The sequence below is a fragment of the Malus sylvestris genome, chromosome 4 (genome assembly GCF_916048215.2).
Source record: "Malus sylvestris chromosome 4, drMalSylv7.2, whole genome shotgun sequence".
NCBI classification, from domain to species: Eukaryota; Viridiplantae; Streptophyta; class Magnoliopsida; order Rosales; family Rosaceae; genus Malus; species Malus sylvestris.
In genome coordinates this window covers 15,006,510-15,025,346 of record NC_062263.1, presented here as the reverse complement: position 1 = coordinate 15,025,346, position 18,837 = coordinate 15,006,510, and the positions used below count along the sequence as shown (strand labels likewise).

The 18,837-nt window shown below is 39.7% G+C and overlaps 1 protein-coding gene across 1 annotated transcript; it reads left to right on the top strand.

Moving 5' to 3' along the window:
- Positions 1–201: 201 nt before the first annotated feature.
- On the top strand, positions 202–2,759 carry LOC126618142 (uncharacterized). The gene is made up of 4 exons (XM_050286236.1): positions 202–225; positions 558–801; positions 1,380–1,454; positions 2,461–2,759. The coding sequence occupies exons 1-4, from the start codon at positions 202–204 to the stop codon at positions 2,652–2,654; spliced, it is 537 nt and encodes a 178-aa protein (XP_050142193.1). The 3' UTR covers positions 2,655–2,759.
- The last annotated feature ends 16,078 nt before the right edge of the window (positions 2,760–18,837 follow it).

Sequence of the window (18,837 nt, the reverse complement as noted above, 5' to 3'; positions counted from 1 at the left end):
TCAAGAAGTGTATCTGTAAAAAATCATTAAAATCGGAGTTAAAACTACTGCTAAATCGTAATTTTTCATTTATAACCGTCGGAAAGTTTTGTCTCGTTACTTGATATTTGAATGTTTGTTTTTTGCAATTTTTGGCGTATGCGATCTCGAAGTATATACAAACAAGTTTGACGGTTGGATTGTTCAAACTATTTTCGCACAATGCGTATCCCATCAATTTCAATGGTATGTGTATATATATTACCTAGATTTAAATTTATTTATTTTGTACGTATAACATTTAAAAAATTGAAAATTATTTATATTTATTAAGTAGCTTTATATTTATTGTAATTGTTATAAAAATATATTATTGTGAGTTTTATGTAAAAAAAAATTGAATTTGAAAGGATTAAAATCACATTTTCAGTACATTTTATAATAATTTTTTTTTACAAAAAATATCTTGCGCGACGCCACTGTGTAGTCGTTGCGCAAAAACCCTTTGCGTGACGTCGAAAGGTAAACCTACGTCGCGCTATGTGTGATAATTTTGGCGGTACCCTTGTTAAAAATAGGCGCTTTGTTTAAATTTTCGCTCTGTGATAAACCCCGAACTCTCTCTTCTCACTGAACTCTCTCTTCTCAGTTGGTCTCCCTCATCCTCTCACGCAGGTGAATCACCTTGTCTCTCCCTCTCGCTCATATCGCCCTCTCTCTCCTCCTCGCTCACTCGGTCTCTCTCTTCCCTCTCACTCATATCGACTTCCTTCTCATCCTTCATCCTCATCCTGTCCTCATCCTCTCCCGACTGCACAACAGGTATAGACCCAGGTCAGAATCAAGATTAATTCTTTAATTTTCTTCTTTCTAAGTTCAGAATCAAGGTTTAATGCCTTAATTTGAAGATTTTGGTATTGTAATTAGATTCAATTTGGGAAATTAAATTATAAATTGGGGGTTTTAGTGTTAAATCGAATTTTAGGGTTAGGAATGTTAGGGTTTTAGTGTTAAATCGAATTTTAGGGTGGTGGGTTGGTCTGCTATGGTGTTAGTTTTTTTGTTTTTTTCTCTGCTTCTTCACAAATGGCAAAAATATCGGTTGAAACTGCGGGCGAAGAAATTGGTTCCTCAGTTCAATCAATAAAAATAAAAGACGCATAAAGGAAAAGAATGCAGGAGTGATTAAAGAACTTAGCAACTAACGTGACTGCTTATGGACTCAAGTTCCAGTTAACACGATGATACGAAATACAATGTCCTTCTGTCACAAAAGAAAAAAAATGTATGTAGACAATTAGACATCTATGTTTGTTAGCTTTCCCAGTACTAGAAATCTGCTATGTTTCCATCATTTTGATTGCTATTCGCCTTTGGGATTTAACCTAGTTGCAACACAGGTATATGTAAAGGCACTTTCAGTGGAGGAATTTGCAGTTCGACTTGCAAAGCACTTCACATCGCTTTACCAGCAGGTAAATACTATGTAATTTAAGCGTTTTTTTTAATTAAATTTCATTAGTTAATCCCATGTTGTAGACGAAAAGGGAAAATGGACGATACTATTACTATTGTCGCTGCTGAAACGATGGCTGTTGTTGTTATTCTTGGTCGGCTTCCTGGTCTTTGTTTTCTCATATAACTGGTATTCCTTGGGTTAGAGGTGCATCTTCTTCTAATGGTTTACGGTGTATATGTTATTATCACTAATTGGTGGTACTCACTAAACCAGTTATGAATTTTTGGTCACTTTAACTAATCAAGCTTTCATCTGGACAGCTTAATGTTTTTACCCTTTCCCTGAAAGCATGACTCATGGAAATTCATTAATATTTCATTTGTAGAAGTTGGTTTCTTAAGTTTGATTGGTTGTCTTAAGTTTGGACTTTTTTTTGCTCTGTGTCTCTCTATCTCAAGCTTGAACACGAACACCCGCCCTCTTTCCCATACACACACAGTTTCACACTTTGAATACTGCCTTGTTGGAACTGCAGCAACTTCTTCTGGCCATGCTTTATGCTTTATCCAGAAAATCACATATAATCTGTTCGAAACGTTCACCTTTCAACGATGTGCTTCAGCATTTTATTTGTTTTCCATCCAAATGCCCAATGGTGGCTATCTATCAGAACTACTATTTCCTTTAGGAATCGGCATCCCATATATGGACAGTTGGCATGCATACATCTGCATATGAAAGCAACTATTTGTAGTCATAAAATGAATTTTCTCCATTTACCTTTTCATGTATGCATTTACGATGTCAATTTTTTTTGTTTTTTGTTTTGCAAACACTTATCTTAATGCTTCTGTTCGCTGAAACTTTGCTTCATCCTGATGTTGCTCTGTCCCTCAATTCAAAATCAAGACATACGAACCAATTGTGCTCAATTAGCTAGTCTGATTCAGATTCTCTTTTGAATAGGTAAAACCTTCTTTGTTCTCTTTGTTCCCTAAAGGTTCAACTTGTGATCCAGGAAGACCAGATGAGGGCCCATGGCGAGCAGATGAGGGCGCAGCTAAAGGCCCAAGGCGAGGAGATGAGGACCTATGCCGAGATGGTGAGAGACCTTGTACAAGCCATACAAATGTCCGGCCTCCAAATCTCGCTACCAGCACCTCATCTTGTTTCACCTTCGACCTCAGAGCCACCTCGCCCTGCCGATACCCAATAGCCTGATGTATTAAACCTAGTTCACTTGTAGTTTTTTCTTTTTTGTTCGGACATTTTGTATGTACATTTTCATATATTTTATAATTAAATACTTTTGCTTGGTTAATTAATTATTCTTTCGAATTTAATTACAATATTTATCAAAAATTAAAAAAAAAATATTTTTCACTAAAAAAAAAATTATTTTTCACTAAATAAAAAAAAAGGTTTGCGCGACGCATGCCTTAGGATGTGCGTCGCGCAAAGTATCTTTGCACGACGTAGGACGCGCGTCGTGCAAAGTGACTTTGCACGACGTAGGTGTGCGTCGCGCAAAGTACTTTGCACGACGTCAGCCATGCGTCGCGCATAGTGGCTTTGCGCGACGCATGCTATTTCTTCGTCGCGCAAACCCTAGCGTCACTGCCTTGGCGCGACGATTAGCGCGCGACGAAGGTTGCGTCGTGCAAACCCTTGCGCAACGATTTTTGACTTTGCGCGACGCATGTACCTACGTCGCGCAAAGTGTTTTTTTTACTAGTAACGCATCTTTGTTCTTTCCCTTTCAACATGTTTGAACTTGACTCCTCTCACTGAAGAGATCAAACTTTTATAGACATAAATTGCATCACAAAGCACCACTTTAATTTTGCATTCTTCATAAATATAGTTCACACCAATATTCATAATTATACTAAGTCATCACCAATTAATCATTTAAAGCATGAATATCCCATGTGAATCCAAATTAAAAATACAGTTCACAAAATTCAGTGCCTACAACATTTGTTAAGTCCCCAACATTCTCAAATACATGTATTTTCCAACACATCGAGGCAAACCAAAAATTCGACACTAAATTTGTACTGAAAAACATTCAAAAGTAAGGTCATATTGACAATGTCAACCCAAATCACTAAAGAAGAACAATATTAGCAAATATGAAGCACTACCTCAGACGGAATCCCATTTTCAAAAGCCTTCTGCTTGTTTGTAAACCCTTTGATGGCTACACAGATGTCACCGACAGTCTCCAAAGTGACTGGAACACCACTGTTTCTGTTTCTGGGTCTCAAACGGTCACACCTTTTTTTCTAGGTGATTCACACACCTTACTTTCTTCTCCTTGCACCTCAAAGGTAATTGCCTATTAGTTAAATGCTGCAAAACCAAAAAATTAAAAGAGTAAATTGTACAAATGGTCACTCAACTTTAATCAAATTGGAGCAATGGTCCCTCAACTAAAAATCCATTACCATTGGTCCCTCAACTTATCAAAATGTGTAGCTATAGTCCTTTTCATCAATTTTGTCAAAATTTTGTCAAAATAAGCTATGTTGGAATGACCATTTATATAATTAGGGTCCCTTAACTCATCAAAGTGTATAATTATGGTTCTTTTCGTCAACTATGTCAAAAAATTTGTCAAAACGAGTTATATTGGAAGGACCATTGTTACAATTGGGTTAAAGTTAAAGGACCATTTCTCCACTTGAATTAAAGTTCAGGGACCAATGGTAATGGATTTTTAGTTGAGGGACCATAGCTGCACGTTTTGATAAGTTGAGGGACCAAAGGTAATAGATTTTTAGTTGAGGGACCATTGCTCCAATTTGATTAAAGTTGAGGGACCATTTGTACAATTTACTCAAATTAAAAAGCCACAGTTTGTCACCCCATCATATAACAGCCACAAAAACAACATAAGAATTTCCTAGCCAGACAAAAAGAAATTGACAAAATTTAACCAAATGTAATTTCAGTAGAGCAAAAAAACCTAAAAACAACAAAAACAAAACCTGAAAATCTAACTAAAATCAAGAACAGAGATTACAAATCAGACAACCAAAATTAATAAAAAGAAAAAAACCAACATGCATCAAACACAAATAATCTGTAAAAGTGAGGAAATCCATTTGCAAATAAGCTTTTTCGTTTCGAACCTGGACAGTTTGATCTTCTGAGCAGCAAACCGAGGAGCAAAACAAGCTTCAGAAAATTGACTTCAGGTGTTTTCTATGGTTTGACGAGTGCAGACACAGCCGGAATTAGTGAGCCGGCGTAAACTGAGACAGAGACAAAAACTGAGAGGATGCAATCGAAATACAGGCCTGATGAATGATCATTTCTATGGTTTAACTGCTGCAGAGCTAGCCGGAATCCGTGAGGCACCAAAAACTGGGAGCGTTTCCGGCTCCAAAAACTGGGAGCGAGAAATGGTGAGTTCGAGAACAATAGAAGAGAGATCTGTGAGACAACAGCAGAAACGAAGAGAAAAATTGAGAACATAGCCGAAACAGAGACTGGCTAGATGATTGACATGCGGACGGAAGGGGCAAAATAGGCACTCGACTGCACAAAGGAGGAAAGAGCAGAGAAACGGAGGAAAACGAAGGGGCAAATCGTCCGCCGCATGGTCATCCACAATACCCACCCCAACCGAGTTTTAGTATGTAAGACTGGCAAGTGTCCTCGCGCGTTGCTGCGGGTTTTAAACATTGTCAAAGATGTAGAAAATCTCAAAAAATATGTCAAAGAATAGTGTTTATAAACAAAAATTACAGCCATGCGTTAGATGCTAACAAAACTGGGAATGTACTCTTTGGGGAATGTTTTTAAAAATCTATGGCTATATCCCAAAGAGTTATATTTACAATTGTACAAAGCTAAAAAAAAAAAGGAAGTTTGGTTCCATCAAAGATATCCAAGTTCATAACTGTGTTAATGGCGCCTCCTTTATTTTGTATGTCACCGCTGATATGAAAATTCAAATAAAAAGAATATTAAAAACATAATTTGATTACTTTGGAATTAAATCACCCTAAATTGCATATGAATTACCATAGCTTCAGGTGCTTGCATCATTAGTATTTGTATTCCACCCATCTAAATGCAATTGCATATTCTTTCCCATAACTCATAGAAATAAAACAGATCTCTCAAATTGATTGAGGAACAATACCAAAATCCAACAGAGGGAAGATTTGTAATACAATGTACATAGAGAATTATAAACCGGATCTTAAAACCCTAATCAAAGGCATTTTCGCAAGAAAATTCCAGGTAATTGAACATATACAATATCAGCCATGAACTGGAACCAAATTGGAAGTTAAGATTCCAATCACATCTGAACTAAGTTGTTCAATGTGAATTTTATTCAAGCTCATAAACCCAAAAAACCAATTCTCAATTGATCAATAATATCAACAATATATCCAACATTTCAAAAGGGTCATTACTAAACATCTACTAATCTGTAGTTACCTGTAGTTTGATAACTGGAAGCCTGAGGCTTTAACGAATTTGTAGATGTTTAGTAATGACCCTCATGAAGCTCTTTTTTATCAACGTCTATGCATGTGAAGTTAAGAAATGCATGAACTGGAGTGAAGACAATTTATTTTAATTTAAGAATTAGAACAATAAACGTTGAATTAGTATGCATGGTGATATGGATTCCATGTTCCATCAAGACCACTATGAACAAATGTGAGATTTTGGCATGGATTCCATGTTCGTACCCATTCTTGCTTTTGGCTTCGCATCTGATGCTCTGTTTTACATATAACATTAAATCAATTAATATAACATGTATATAAACAGATGGGTAAATATCATTATGTAGTTCATTTTCCAGAGACCTATCATATTGCATTGTGTGTATATAGTGTAATCTTTTTCTCATACAAAAAATAAGTTGGTAAATGGCACATTCAACCTGCGGATATAAGTTCTATTCCAGTTTATACCAAATTCATATAACATTTCCAAGTTAATTCATACATAATTAATTTAAAAATAAACAAAAAAAATTAGCAAATTAGGCTAAAACACTGCAATTGCTCAAAGTCGAAAAAGTGGGGAAAAAAAGTAGTCAGCTCATGCATAACATACAAATTTTCGAGCTTTGAATTGCCTTGTTCAAAAATCAGTATTCTGTTCTACATACAACCATTGAACTTATTAATTGAATCCAAAGTGGAAAAGTTAGGAAGCCATTCACAAAACCAAATCAAACACACCAAATATGACATCAAAGAATAAATTATATAAATTGACAGATTGAAAGAAACTCAATAGAGATTAGAAAGAGAAAGAGAGTACTGGAGAAAGTGGGAAAGCGAAGAGAGACGCAGTTGTAGAGGTTAACGAAGGAAGCCACTGCCAAGAAAATCCAAGCTTGAATAATTAACATTTATTGTTACAAATGATTAACTCTAAGGTTTCTCAATATCTGTGATAAAATACATGTACAACAACAACAACAAAGCCTTTTCCCATTAAGTGGGGTCGGCTATATGAATCCTAGAACGCCATTGCGCTCGGTTTTGTGTCATGTCTTCCGTTAGATCCAAGTACTCAAGTCTTTTCTTAAGGTCTATTACAAAGTTTTCCTAGGTCTTCCTCTACCCCTTCGGCCCTGAACCTCTGTCCCGTAGACACATTTTCGAACCGGAGCGTCAGTAGGCCTTCTTTGCACATGTCCAAACCACCGGAACCGATTTTCTCTCATATTTCCTTCAATTTTGGCTACTCATACTTTACCTCGGATATCCTCATTCCCAATCTTATCCTTTCTCGTGTGCCCACACATCCCACGAAGCATCCTTATCTCCGCTACACCCATTTTGTGTACGTGTTGATGCTTCACCGCCTAACATTCTGTGTCATACAACATCGCTTGCCTTATTGCCGTCCTATAAAATTTTCCCTTGAGCTTCAGTGGCCTACAACGGTCACACAACACGCCAGATGCACTCTTACACTTCATTCATCCATCTTGTATTCTATGGTTGAGATCTCCATCTAATTCTCCGTTCTCTTGCAAGATAGATCCTAGGTAGCGAAAACAGTCACTTTTTGTGATCTTCGCTAGATTGCTCCGGTCATTAGTGTGGATAAGTATATAAATGGATAGAGATAGGAAAGCAAACACAAGATGTACGTGGTTCACCCAGATTGGCTACGTCCATGGAATAGAGGAGTTCTCATTAATTGTGAAGGGTTTACACAAGTACATAGGTTCAAGCTCTCCTTTAGTGAGTACAAGTGAATGATTTAGTACAAATGACATTAGGAAATATTGTGGGAGAATGATCTCGTAACCACGAAACTTCTAAGTACCGGAGTGTGGTATCGTCTTGACTTGCCTTATCTGTCTCATAGGTAGATGTGGCATCTTCTCTGTAAGTCCTCTTCCTCCATCCAGGGGTGGTATCTTTAACTGGTGGAGATGCACAAGGTAATGTATCAATTTCACTTGAAGCTTACTTGTAGTTTCAGGCTTGGTCAAGCGCGATACAAACCATGTAGTAGGAGTCCCCCAAGTCGCCGAGCTAGGGGATCTGCTGAAAGAGGTGACAGACAAGGTAAGCAATCAGAGCTCCGGCTGATTGTTCACATTCTCCCTATCTTGCAGGCAGCATGAAGGATAAAGAGAAGAAAAATGAGAAGAGATGATATGGGATACTTTTTCTTTTGAAGAAGTAACTTTCCACAGGCTTATTCTTGAACTGGGCTGGAGGGTTTTCTGGTTTCCTCCAGAGTATAAGGCCGACTGAATAATTTGAGGGTCAAAACAAGTCCATCAAATCTAGAGTACGTTCGACCCTGCTGATATGGGATACTTTTACTTTTGACAGAGTAGTGGATGTATCGGCACATGTGCTGTTACGCTTGTCTCTACATGCTTCCTTGTATCCTTCTCACTTGCCCTATCTGTTCCTCAGGCAGATGCGGTATCTTCCCTGGAAGCATAAGATGTTGAAGATGAGTACTCGAGAGCAATGCCAGGTAAGTAATCAGGTAAGGGGTTCCAGGCAGTCAGTTCCTGACTGGAAGCTTGATTCCAAGTGCTGACTGATTGCTCTCTTTCTCCTTGTCTTGTAGGTAAGAACAAGGCCAAAGGAAAAGACAGGGGAAAAACATGATATGGGATACTCTTGCTTTTAACCCTGATGATATGAGATATTCTTGCTCTAGTATAACTTGTTTACAGAGGTATTATCGGGGGGAAAGAAAGCTGAATATTTCGAAAGGCTTCGTTGGGAGTGCCCTCTCAGATAAGAGGAAGGGTTGAGCATTTTTGCAGGTCTGCCTGTCCGTTGGGGATGGAGGTCGACATATATAGGAGTCTCTCTAACATCAAGTAATAATGCTATTCCTTTACCCTGCTTGGTCATAGCACGGTAGTGGGAGCTGCCAGTTTCACATGTTTTAACTCTGTCAGAGCACTTTGAAAAAGTGGTCTGTGGTATCTGGAAAGCTGATGTTGCATGTGAAGATTACAGACAAGCTTTATCCAAGGAGATCCAGCTCTTGAAGTTGGGAAAGTGGTGCTTCTTCGGTTTTCGAACAAGCAATCCTGTCGGGGATCTGGCTCTCGAGATTCAGAGAACGATGCCTCTTCGATTTTTGAGAAAGTAATCCTACTGGGGGTCTGGCTCTCGAGATTCGGAGAGCGGTGTCTTTTCAATTTTTGAGAAAGTAATCATGTTGGGAGTCTGGCTCTCAATATTCGGAGGGCGGTGCCTCTTCGATTTTGGAGCAAGCAATCTTGTTGGGAGTGTTTTCTCGAATATGAGTAAAGGTTGGGCATGTTTGCTAGTCTACCTTGCCACGAAGCACAGAGGTTGACACACAGGGACTTTCCAATTATCCAGCAGTGGTACTGTTCCTTTACCCTCTCTTCAATTTTTGAGAAAGTAATCATGTTGGGAGTCTGGCTCTCGAGATTCGGAGGGCGGTGCCTCTTCGATTTTAGAGCAAGCAATCTTGTTGGGAGTGTTTTCTCGAATGTGAGTAAAGGTTGGGCATGTTTGCTAGTCTACCTTGCCACGAAGCACAGAGGTTGACACACAGGGACTTTCCAATTATCCAGCAGTGGTACTGTTCCTTTACCCTCTCTTCGATTTTTGAGAAAGTAATCATGTTGGGAGTCTGGCTCTCGAGATTCGGAGGGCGGTGCCTCTTCGATTTTGGAGCAAGCAATCATGGTGGGAGTGTTTTCTCGAATGTGAGTAAAGGTTGGGCATGTTTGATAGTCTACCTTGCCACGAAGCACAGAGGTTGACACACCGGGACTTTCCAATTATCCAGCAGTGGTACTGTTCCTTTACCCTTGTGGGTAATAATATGGTAGCTAGACCTTCAAAATTTATGTGTCTAAACTTTGTTAGTGTTGTTTCTTTGCTATTCTTTTACCCTTCTTGGTCAGAGCGATGTAGTGGGAGCTGCAAGCTTCACGTGTCTCAACTTTGTCAGAGAACTTTGGCAAAGTTATTTGTGGTACCCATGAGCTACTGTTGTGTGTGGGAAGTGGGTGATTGAACAGTACGATTCATGTGCTTTCTACTTCACCAGAAATCTTCGACAGAATGCCCATAATTTCCGCAAAGCTGAGTGTGCGTGTGACAGGTGCTGACAAGGCTGGAAAAGTAGGTGCCTCTTCGATTTCTGAGATCGGCCCTCGTGGTCTCTGAGCAACCCAGCTTTTGAGAAAGCAAGCCTCTTCGATTTCTGAGATCGGCCTTCGTGGTCTTTGAGCAGCCCAGCTTTTGAGAAAGCAAACGCCTCTTCGATTTCTGAGATCGACCCTCGTGGTCTCTGAGCAGCCTAGCTTTTGAGAAAGCAAACGCCTCTTCGATTTTTGAACAGGCGCCTCTTCGATTTCTGAAGCTTCGTCGAGTGCAGATTTTTATAGGGGCTAACATTAAGTTCCAAAGCATACTTGAATCTCCACCAGTAGAAGCTCCATTCTTGCACTTCTAAGATCTTGATTTGTCCGACCTCTTCTCTCTTCACCACCTTTGAAAATGTCTGGCCCCTCCGACCGTCGTTTTGACTTGAGCCTTGTTGAAGAGGCAGCCCCGCCTTCTCCAGACAACATATGGTGCCCATCCTTTGTCTCCCCTACTGGTCCTCTTACCGTTGGGGATTCCGTGATGAAGAATGATATGACCGCTGCGGTAGTGGCCTGGAACCTTCTCACTCCCAAAGATAACAGACTACTTTCCAAACGGTCTGATGAGTTGGCTATTAAGGATTCTCTGGCTCACAGTGTTCATTGTGCAGTATCTGTGTCTAATATGGCCCAACGCCTATTTGCTCGAACCCGCCAAGTTGAATCATTGGCGGCTGAAGTGATGAGTCTCAAACAGGAGATTAGAGGGCTCAAGCATGAGAATAAACAGTTGCACCGGCTCGCACATGACTATGCTACAAACATGAAGAGGAAGCTTGACCAGATGAAGGAATCTGATGGTCAGGTTTTACTTGATCATCAGAGATTTGTGGGTTTGTTCCAAAGGCATTTATTGCCTTCGTCTTCTGGGGCTGTACCGCGTAATGAAGCTCCAAATGATCAACCTCTGATGCCTTCTCCTTCTAGGGTTCTGTCCAGTACTGAGGCTCCTAATGATCCCCCTCCGGTGCCTTCTCTTTCTGGGGCTCTACCGACTGCTGAAACTTCTCCTAAGCAACCTTTGTGAAGGCTCCCTCTTGTTTGTTTATTTTGACTCATGTATATGTACATATTTGTAACTTATCGGGGATATCAATAAATAAGCTTTCCTTCATTTCAACGTATTGTGTTAAATACACCAAAGCCTTATTCGCTAAATTCTTTGAATTTTCTTTTGTTGAAGCTTGTATGTTGAAGCTTTGTGAGTGGAGCATGTAGGTTGAGGTAGTGTTCCCTTAATTTCCCGAGTGAGGAAAACTTCTCGGTTGGAGACTTGGAAAATCCAAGTCACTGAGTGGGATCGACTATATGAATCTTAGAACGCCATTGTGTTCTGTCCTGCGTCATGTCCTCCGTTAGATCCAAGTACTCTAAGTCTTTAGTTAGGGTCTCTTCCAAAGTTTTCCTAGGTCTTCCTCTACCCCTTCGGCCCTGAACCTCTGTCCCATAGTCGCATATTCCTCTACCCCTTCTTTGCACATGTCCAAACCACCGTAACCGATTTTCTCTCATCTTTCCTTCAATTTCGGCTACTCCTACTTTACCCCGGATATCCTCATTCCTAATCTTATCCTTTCTCGTGTGCCCACACATCCAACGAAGCATCCTCATCTCCGTTACACCCATTTTGTGTACGTGTTGATGCTTCACCGCCCAACAGCATCGCCAGCCTTATTGCCGTCCTATAAAATTTTCCCTTGAGCTTCAGTGGCATACGGCGGTCACACAACACGCCGGATGCACTCTTCCACTTCATCCATCCAACTTGTATTCTATGGTTGAGATCTCCATCTAATTCTCCATTCTTTTGCAAGATAGATCCTAGGTAACGAAAACAGTCGCTCTTTGGTATTTCTTGATCTTCGATCCTCACCCTTAACTCATTTTGGGCTCCATTTGCACTGAACTTGCACTCTATATATTCTGTCTTTGATCGGCTTAGGCGAAGACCTTTAGATTCCAACACTTCTCTCCAAAGGTTAAGCTTTGCATTTACCCCTTCCTGAGTTTCATCTATCAACACTATATCGTCTGCGAAAAGCATACACCAAGGAATATCATCTTGAATATGTCCTGTTAACTCATCCATTATCAACGCAAAAAGGTAAGGACTTAAGGATGAGCCTTGATGTAATCCTACAGTTATGGGAAAGCTTTCGGTTTGTCCTTCATGAGTTCTTACGGCAGTCTTTGCTCCTTCATACATATCCTGTATAGCTTGGATATATGCTACTCGTACTCCTTTCTTCTCTAAAATCCTCCAAAGAATGTCTCTTGGGACCCTATCATACGCTTTTTCCAAATCTATAAAGACCATGTGTAAATCCTTTTTCCCATCTCTATATCTTTCCATCAATCTTCGTAAGAGATAGATTGCCTTCATGGTTGAGCGCCCTGGCATGAACCCGAATTGGTTGTCCGAAACCCGTGTCTCTTGCCTCAATCTATGCTCAATGACTCTCTCCCAGAGCTTCATTGTATGACTTATTAGCTTAATACCCCTATAGTTCATGCAATTTTGTACATCGCCCTTATTCTTGTAGATAGGCACCAAAGTGCTCGTTCGCCACTCATTTGGCATCTTCTTCGTTTTCAAAATCCTATTGAAAAGGTCAGTGAGCCATGTTATACCTGTCTCTCCCAAAACTTTCCACACTTCGATTGGTATATCGTCTGGGCCTACTGCTTTTCTATGCTTCATCTTCTTCAAAGCTACAACCACTTCTTCCTTCTGAATTCTACGATAAAAAGAGTAGTTTCTACACGCTTCTGAGTTACTCAACTCCCCTAAAGAAGCACTCCTTTCATGTCCTTCTTTGAAAAGATTATGAAAATAACCTTTCCATCTGTCTTTAACCGCGTTCTCTGTAGCAAGAACCTTTCCATCCTCATCCTTGATGCACCTCACTTGGTTTAGGTCCATTGTCTTCTTTTCCCTTGCTCTAGCTAGTTTATAGATATCCAACTCTCATTCTTTGGTATCTAGTTGCTTATACATATCGTCATAAGCCGCTAACTTAGCTTCTCTCACAGCTTTCTTCGCCTCTTGCTTCGCTTTTCTATACCTTTCACCATTTTCATCGGTCCTATCCTTGTATAAGGCTTTACAACATTCCTTCTTAGCCTTCACCTATGTTTGTACCTCCTCATTCCACCACCAAGATTCATTTTGGTGTGGGGCAAAGCCCTTGGACTCTCCTAATACCTCTTTTGCTACTTTTCGGATACAACTAGCCATGGAATCCCACATTTGGTTAACTTCCCCCTCTCTATCCCACACACACTGGGTGATTACTTTCTCTTTGAAAATGGCTTGTTTTTCTTCTTTTAGATTCCACCATCTAGTCCTTGGGCACTTCCAAGTCTTGTTCTTTTTTCTCACTCTTTTGATATGTACATCCATCACCAACAAGCGATGTTGATTAGCCACGCTCTCTCCTGGTATAACTTTGCAATCCTTACAAGTTATACGATCCCCTTTCCTCATTAGAAGAAAATCTATTTGTGTTTTTGACGGCCCACTCTTGTAGGTGATCACATGTTCTTCTCTCTTTTTAAAGAAGGTGTTGGCTAAGAAGAGATCATATGCCATTGCAAAATCCAAGATAGCTTCCCCATCCTTGTTTCTCTCCCCAAAACCATGGCCACCATGAAAACCTCCATAGTTGCCTGTCTCCCTGCCCACGTGTCCATTTAAATCTCCTCCTATAAATAACTTCTTCGTCTGAGCAATTCCTTGCACCAAGTCTTCAAGGTCTTCCCAAAATTTCTCCTTCGAACTCGTATCCAACCCTACTTGAGGTGCGTACGCACTAATCACATTGATAAGTTCTTGTCCTATTACAATCTTGATTGCCATGATTCTATCTCCTACCCTCTTGACATCTACAACATCTTGTGTCAAGGTCTTGTCCATGATGATGCCAACACCGTTTCTCGTTTTATTTGTGCCCGAATACCATAGTTTAAACCCTGAGTTTTCTAGATCCTTTGCCTTACGACCAACCCACTTAGTTTCTTGTAGGCACATAATATTTATCCTTCTCCTCACCATAACTTCCACTACTTCCATAGATTTTCCCATCAAGGTTCCTATATTCCACGTTCCTAAACGCATTTTGCTCTCTTGAACTCTACCCTTCTGTCCTAGCTTCTTCACCCTCCCCCGTCTAATAGGATCAAAGTACTTCTTTTGTGTGTCCTGTGTAAAGTTGATAGGAGCATATGCTCCCAAACAACTTTGAGTGGAGTCGTTCGAAAAGAAGTTTCTATAGCCCCCTTGCTCATTTAACACTGCATCCGGGTGCCGATGGAGATACAGCGACCCTTGCTCACTTATCACTGTGCTCGGGCCACACAGCGCGCCACTTACTGGTGACGTCCTAGCTTTAGCGCGATTTCGTTATGGATTCATTTTCATAAGGATTCGACGTAATCATGGAGTGCCGGCTGTCGACTACCTGACGCCCTCCCCCTCCTCCTTTATCCGGGCTTGGGACCGGCAATGTAAGATAAACTTACACAGGCGGAGTTTGTGATAAAATACATGTAAATGGTTAAATGTGTAATATAGCTCATTGATTTTACCTCAGCCACCAAAGCAAATTTCATACGAATTCTCTCATATGCTTTGTAAATCTACCAAGATTGGTTAATAACATGGTACTTGGCAGAACATTCATTATTCACCCATTATTATTTAGAATTCTCATAACCCTGAGCAAAAAGAAAAGTTTACCGCAAGCTTGGAGCTAATCGGGTCACATTCTCCTTGCTCTGCAGTCACACAAAACAAAATTCGAAGTCAAGACTTTTAGATGGTTGTGGTATCTCACATCACAAACATGACATATAATGTAAACTAATGATTCTGATTCTCCCTGGAGGGGTATGTGTATCTCTTAGAACATCTATAGGTGACAAAATAGGAAGGTACAAAGCCATTAAACAATTGTCTAAAAATAAGCTAACTTATAAAGATGTTATAGTTTGAATTCAGTCAGTATACATCATTTTCAACACGAAATAATAATAATATTTCTCCAGTCGTGGCTGCTTCAATTATTTTGTCAACCACAGCTTCAACCTAAGAAGTGATGAGAGCAGGATTCAATCGGTGATTTTCAACCCTTCTTCCCTGAGCATCAATACTTCAAAAAGAATGCATTATAAAACTAAAATTATAACTCAGACTCTTCATACCTGGTCTTTGCTCACTACAATCTCTATTCTAATCTTATAGACGAAGTTGCCTTCACAGAATGCAGAGTCTAACAAAGTAATAAAAAAAGGAAGAAATTATGAAATGATAATATAAGAAAAGAGTAGGATGATAAATAAATAACAGTAGATATAATAGGTAGGCAGCGTTTCAAAACATCTAGAGATTTAATTTAAATGAAGAGGAAATATCCATGCCAAAGTAAGAGCATACCGCCCTGTCCTCTCTGTTGAACCACCTTGTGCACCAAAGCCTCAAACATCAGATATAATAGCGCTACGAATTCCAATTTTCAGCAAAGCCTTCGGTACATTTCAGTATAAATGAGGAGAAATGGTTGTTACGTCATAAAAATTAAAAGACGAAACCAAAGAAAACCCACATACTTAAAATTAAAATCACAACGGATTCAGCTTGGATTTTTCCAAGAATTCCCAAATCAAACGACAAAAAATTAATGGCAGCAAATAGAGGGCAAAATTTGCCAAACACAACCGATCCAGCATTCATGCAAAGAAATATCGATCACGAATTGAAAAAACAGGTGAGAGAAAGAGAGAGAGAGACGAACCTTCTTACGGAGACTAGGAGTTCGCGGTTTATGAGTGAGAGAGCTTGAGAAATCTGTTCTGGAAGCGGTTATTATTCCACATCGGCTACACAATAATAAATTGTGTAGTGGTACTTAAATGCAAGCGCCTCTCATCTATTGGACTAGGGTTAGGCTTTTTCCTTAAGTTGAGTAACTAACATTGGTATCAGAGTCTAGATTCCCGACGTTATGGGACTTGGCGAGCGGTGCTGCCTTGGGAGTATGGGAGCAAGGGTCCTTCGATCTATTGGACTAATCTTTTGAATTGGGCTCGAGTACCTAACAAAAGCAAATGGAAAAGCCCGGTTTTCCATCCTTCTCTCCTTCCAACAACACGCGTATAAGACCCTAACAGGAGCAAATGGAAGAGCCTGGTTTTCCATCCTTCTCTCTTTCCAGCAACACGCGTATAGGACCCGGAAGCAAGAGAAGATGAACAACGGGCAGCCTCAAAGTCATGAATAGGATAGGGGTAAACACGTAATTTTACTATGCAGTATAGATGAACAGTGCTTGTCTGTTGGATATTTGGTTTTTGTATGTGGTATTGTCATATCAATCAAATGATACAATTTGTTTTTATCAAATAAGATACAAATTTGCTTAAAATACTTACGTTCTTTACCGATTTGCATATGATGTAAAATTCTGCTCAGTTAGCTAATGTTAAAAATAATGCACAAAATGGTGTTTGCGCTTAAAACATATTTTATAAGAGCAATTTTCTATTAGCATCATAACCTCCTCCAAGAAACTTAAAACTTAACGTGGCTAAACCAAAATGCTTATTGTTAGTGATTCTAGTATTAAGTCAAGTTGCATGTACAATTTTCCATAGAGCTCCTTTTAACTACGTATGTAGGGCATGGATAGTCAAGTTAGTTAAATCAGTGTGTTTTGCCCTATGCATCCAAATTTGAATCTCCCTCTTTGTAGTTTTTGATAAATTTAGTATAATTATCTTATCGTTTGTCAAAAGAACTACGTATACCCATCAATGAAGTATAAATTTTGTGGACATGCATATTAAACTTTTATGTTAACAAATAAAATGCAGTAAGCAGTGGTGAATGCAAGATCGTTACAATCTGACAATAGCAGGGATATCAAGCTCTATGGCCCGTCGTCATCGTCATTGTGAGATTGCTGCTGCATCAAGCACCCAAGAGTCAATCAATGAGGCAAGTACACAAGAGAGTAGCCATTCCGGCAAGATTTCCCTTGCACAGCTCCCCGATGGAATGACACTTTGTTGGTTGTCGGGTAAATTCTTGCTGCTTGGTGTATTGCAAGAAAAGTTTACAGTTAGTTTGAAAGGTGCTTTTGTAGGGCATTTAGTGTAGGCCTTGAGGCTCACAATCAAAACTAATATAGATTTGAGCGTGCCACTGTTATCTTAGTATAACATATTGTTGAATAGGTGCGAGTTAAGTTGATTACTTGCACCCCAAGTTACTCAAACTTCTTGTTTATCAAAGGATTATTATAGATGGGTTAAGTCTGTATTAAGTTCTTTTTCTTGCCTTGTAAACAAGGACTTTTAGATCATAATCTTGTATGTCCAAAACGAAGGGAGTTCAAGGCCCTTCCAATCATTTCCATGATCACAATTTACTTTTAATGAAAACGATCTTATTTAACTTAACTAGATTTGAATATCAAATGAAACTCTTAAGTGGAAAATAGTTAAAAATGACTTAGATATAAGAAGGAAAATACTTTAAATGACATTGTGAACACGAAAATTTCCTGAAAGGAAAGAGACAAGAACAACGTGCACAAAATAATATTTTTATTTGATGATTTTGGGTTACAATCTCTCTCAAATTTGATCCTCTGATTCGATCTCCGTAAGGTGTTGATTTGTGGATGTGCGATTGATCCAAAGGCCGTCGGGGCTTGATCTTGGAAGAACGTTCTTCAAGGGTCGTGGGCTTAATCTTGAAAATGGATTTGAGCGGATCTTCAAGGAGCCGTTGGGGCTTTGATCTTGAGGATGAGCGTTTCTTCAAGGGCCATTGAGGCTTGATCTTGAATAAAGGTGATGAACGGATCTTCAAGGGGCTTTTGGGCTTGATCTTTGAAGAACAGTGATGAACGGATCTTTCAGGGCTTTTGGGGTTTGATCTTGAATTGGTGGAAGTTCTTCAAGGGCCTTTGGGGCTTGATCTTGAAGGTGGATGATTGTTGATCCAAGGGCCGTCGGGGCTTGATCTTGGAAGAACAATGAACGAAGAACGAAGAAAGCTTTCTTGATTCTTCGGGATGAACGGATGATGAATGATGAACACTTTCTTCAAGGGTCGTCGGGACTTGATATTGAATTGGTGGAAGTTCTTCAAGGGCCTTTGGGGCTTGATCTTGAAGGTGGATGATTGTTGATCCAAGGGCCGTCGGGGCTTGATCTTGGAAGAACGATGAACGAAGAACGAAGAAGGTTTTCTTGATTCTTCTGGATGAACGGATGATGAACGATGAACACTTTCTTCAAGGGTCGTCGGGGCTTGATCTTAAATTGGTGGAAGTTCTTCAAGGGCCTTTGGGGCTTGATCTTGAATTGGTGGATGATTGTTGATCCAAGGGCTGTCGGGGCTTGATCTTGGAAGATCGATGAACGAAGAACGAAGAAGGCTTTCTTGATTCTTCGGGAACTTGGATGCTTGAGAGCTTCGGAGTTTCAAAGCTTCAAGGTGTAATATGAATCGGTCCTCCCAAATGAATGAATTAGCCTTCTATTTATAGAATTCCAAAACTTGATTTTTGGGATTAAATAATCAGATGAAATAAATCATTTCTGCCGGGTGTTGACACGTGTCCTGTTTGATGACTTTTCCAACTTATTTCGATTTTTTGTTTAGACACACGCTACGTGTAAAATTTATGTAATACATGAGCGTTGAAACTTTGATTTATCAGTCAACATTTAT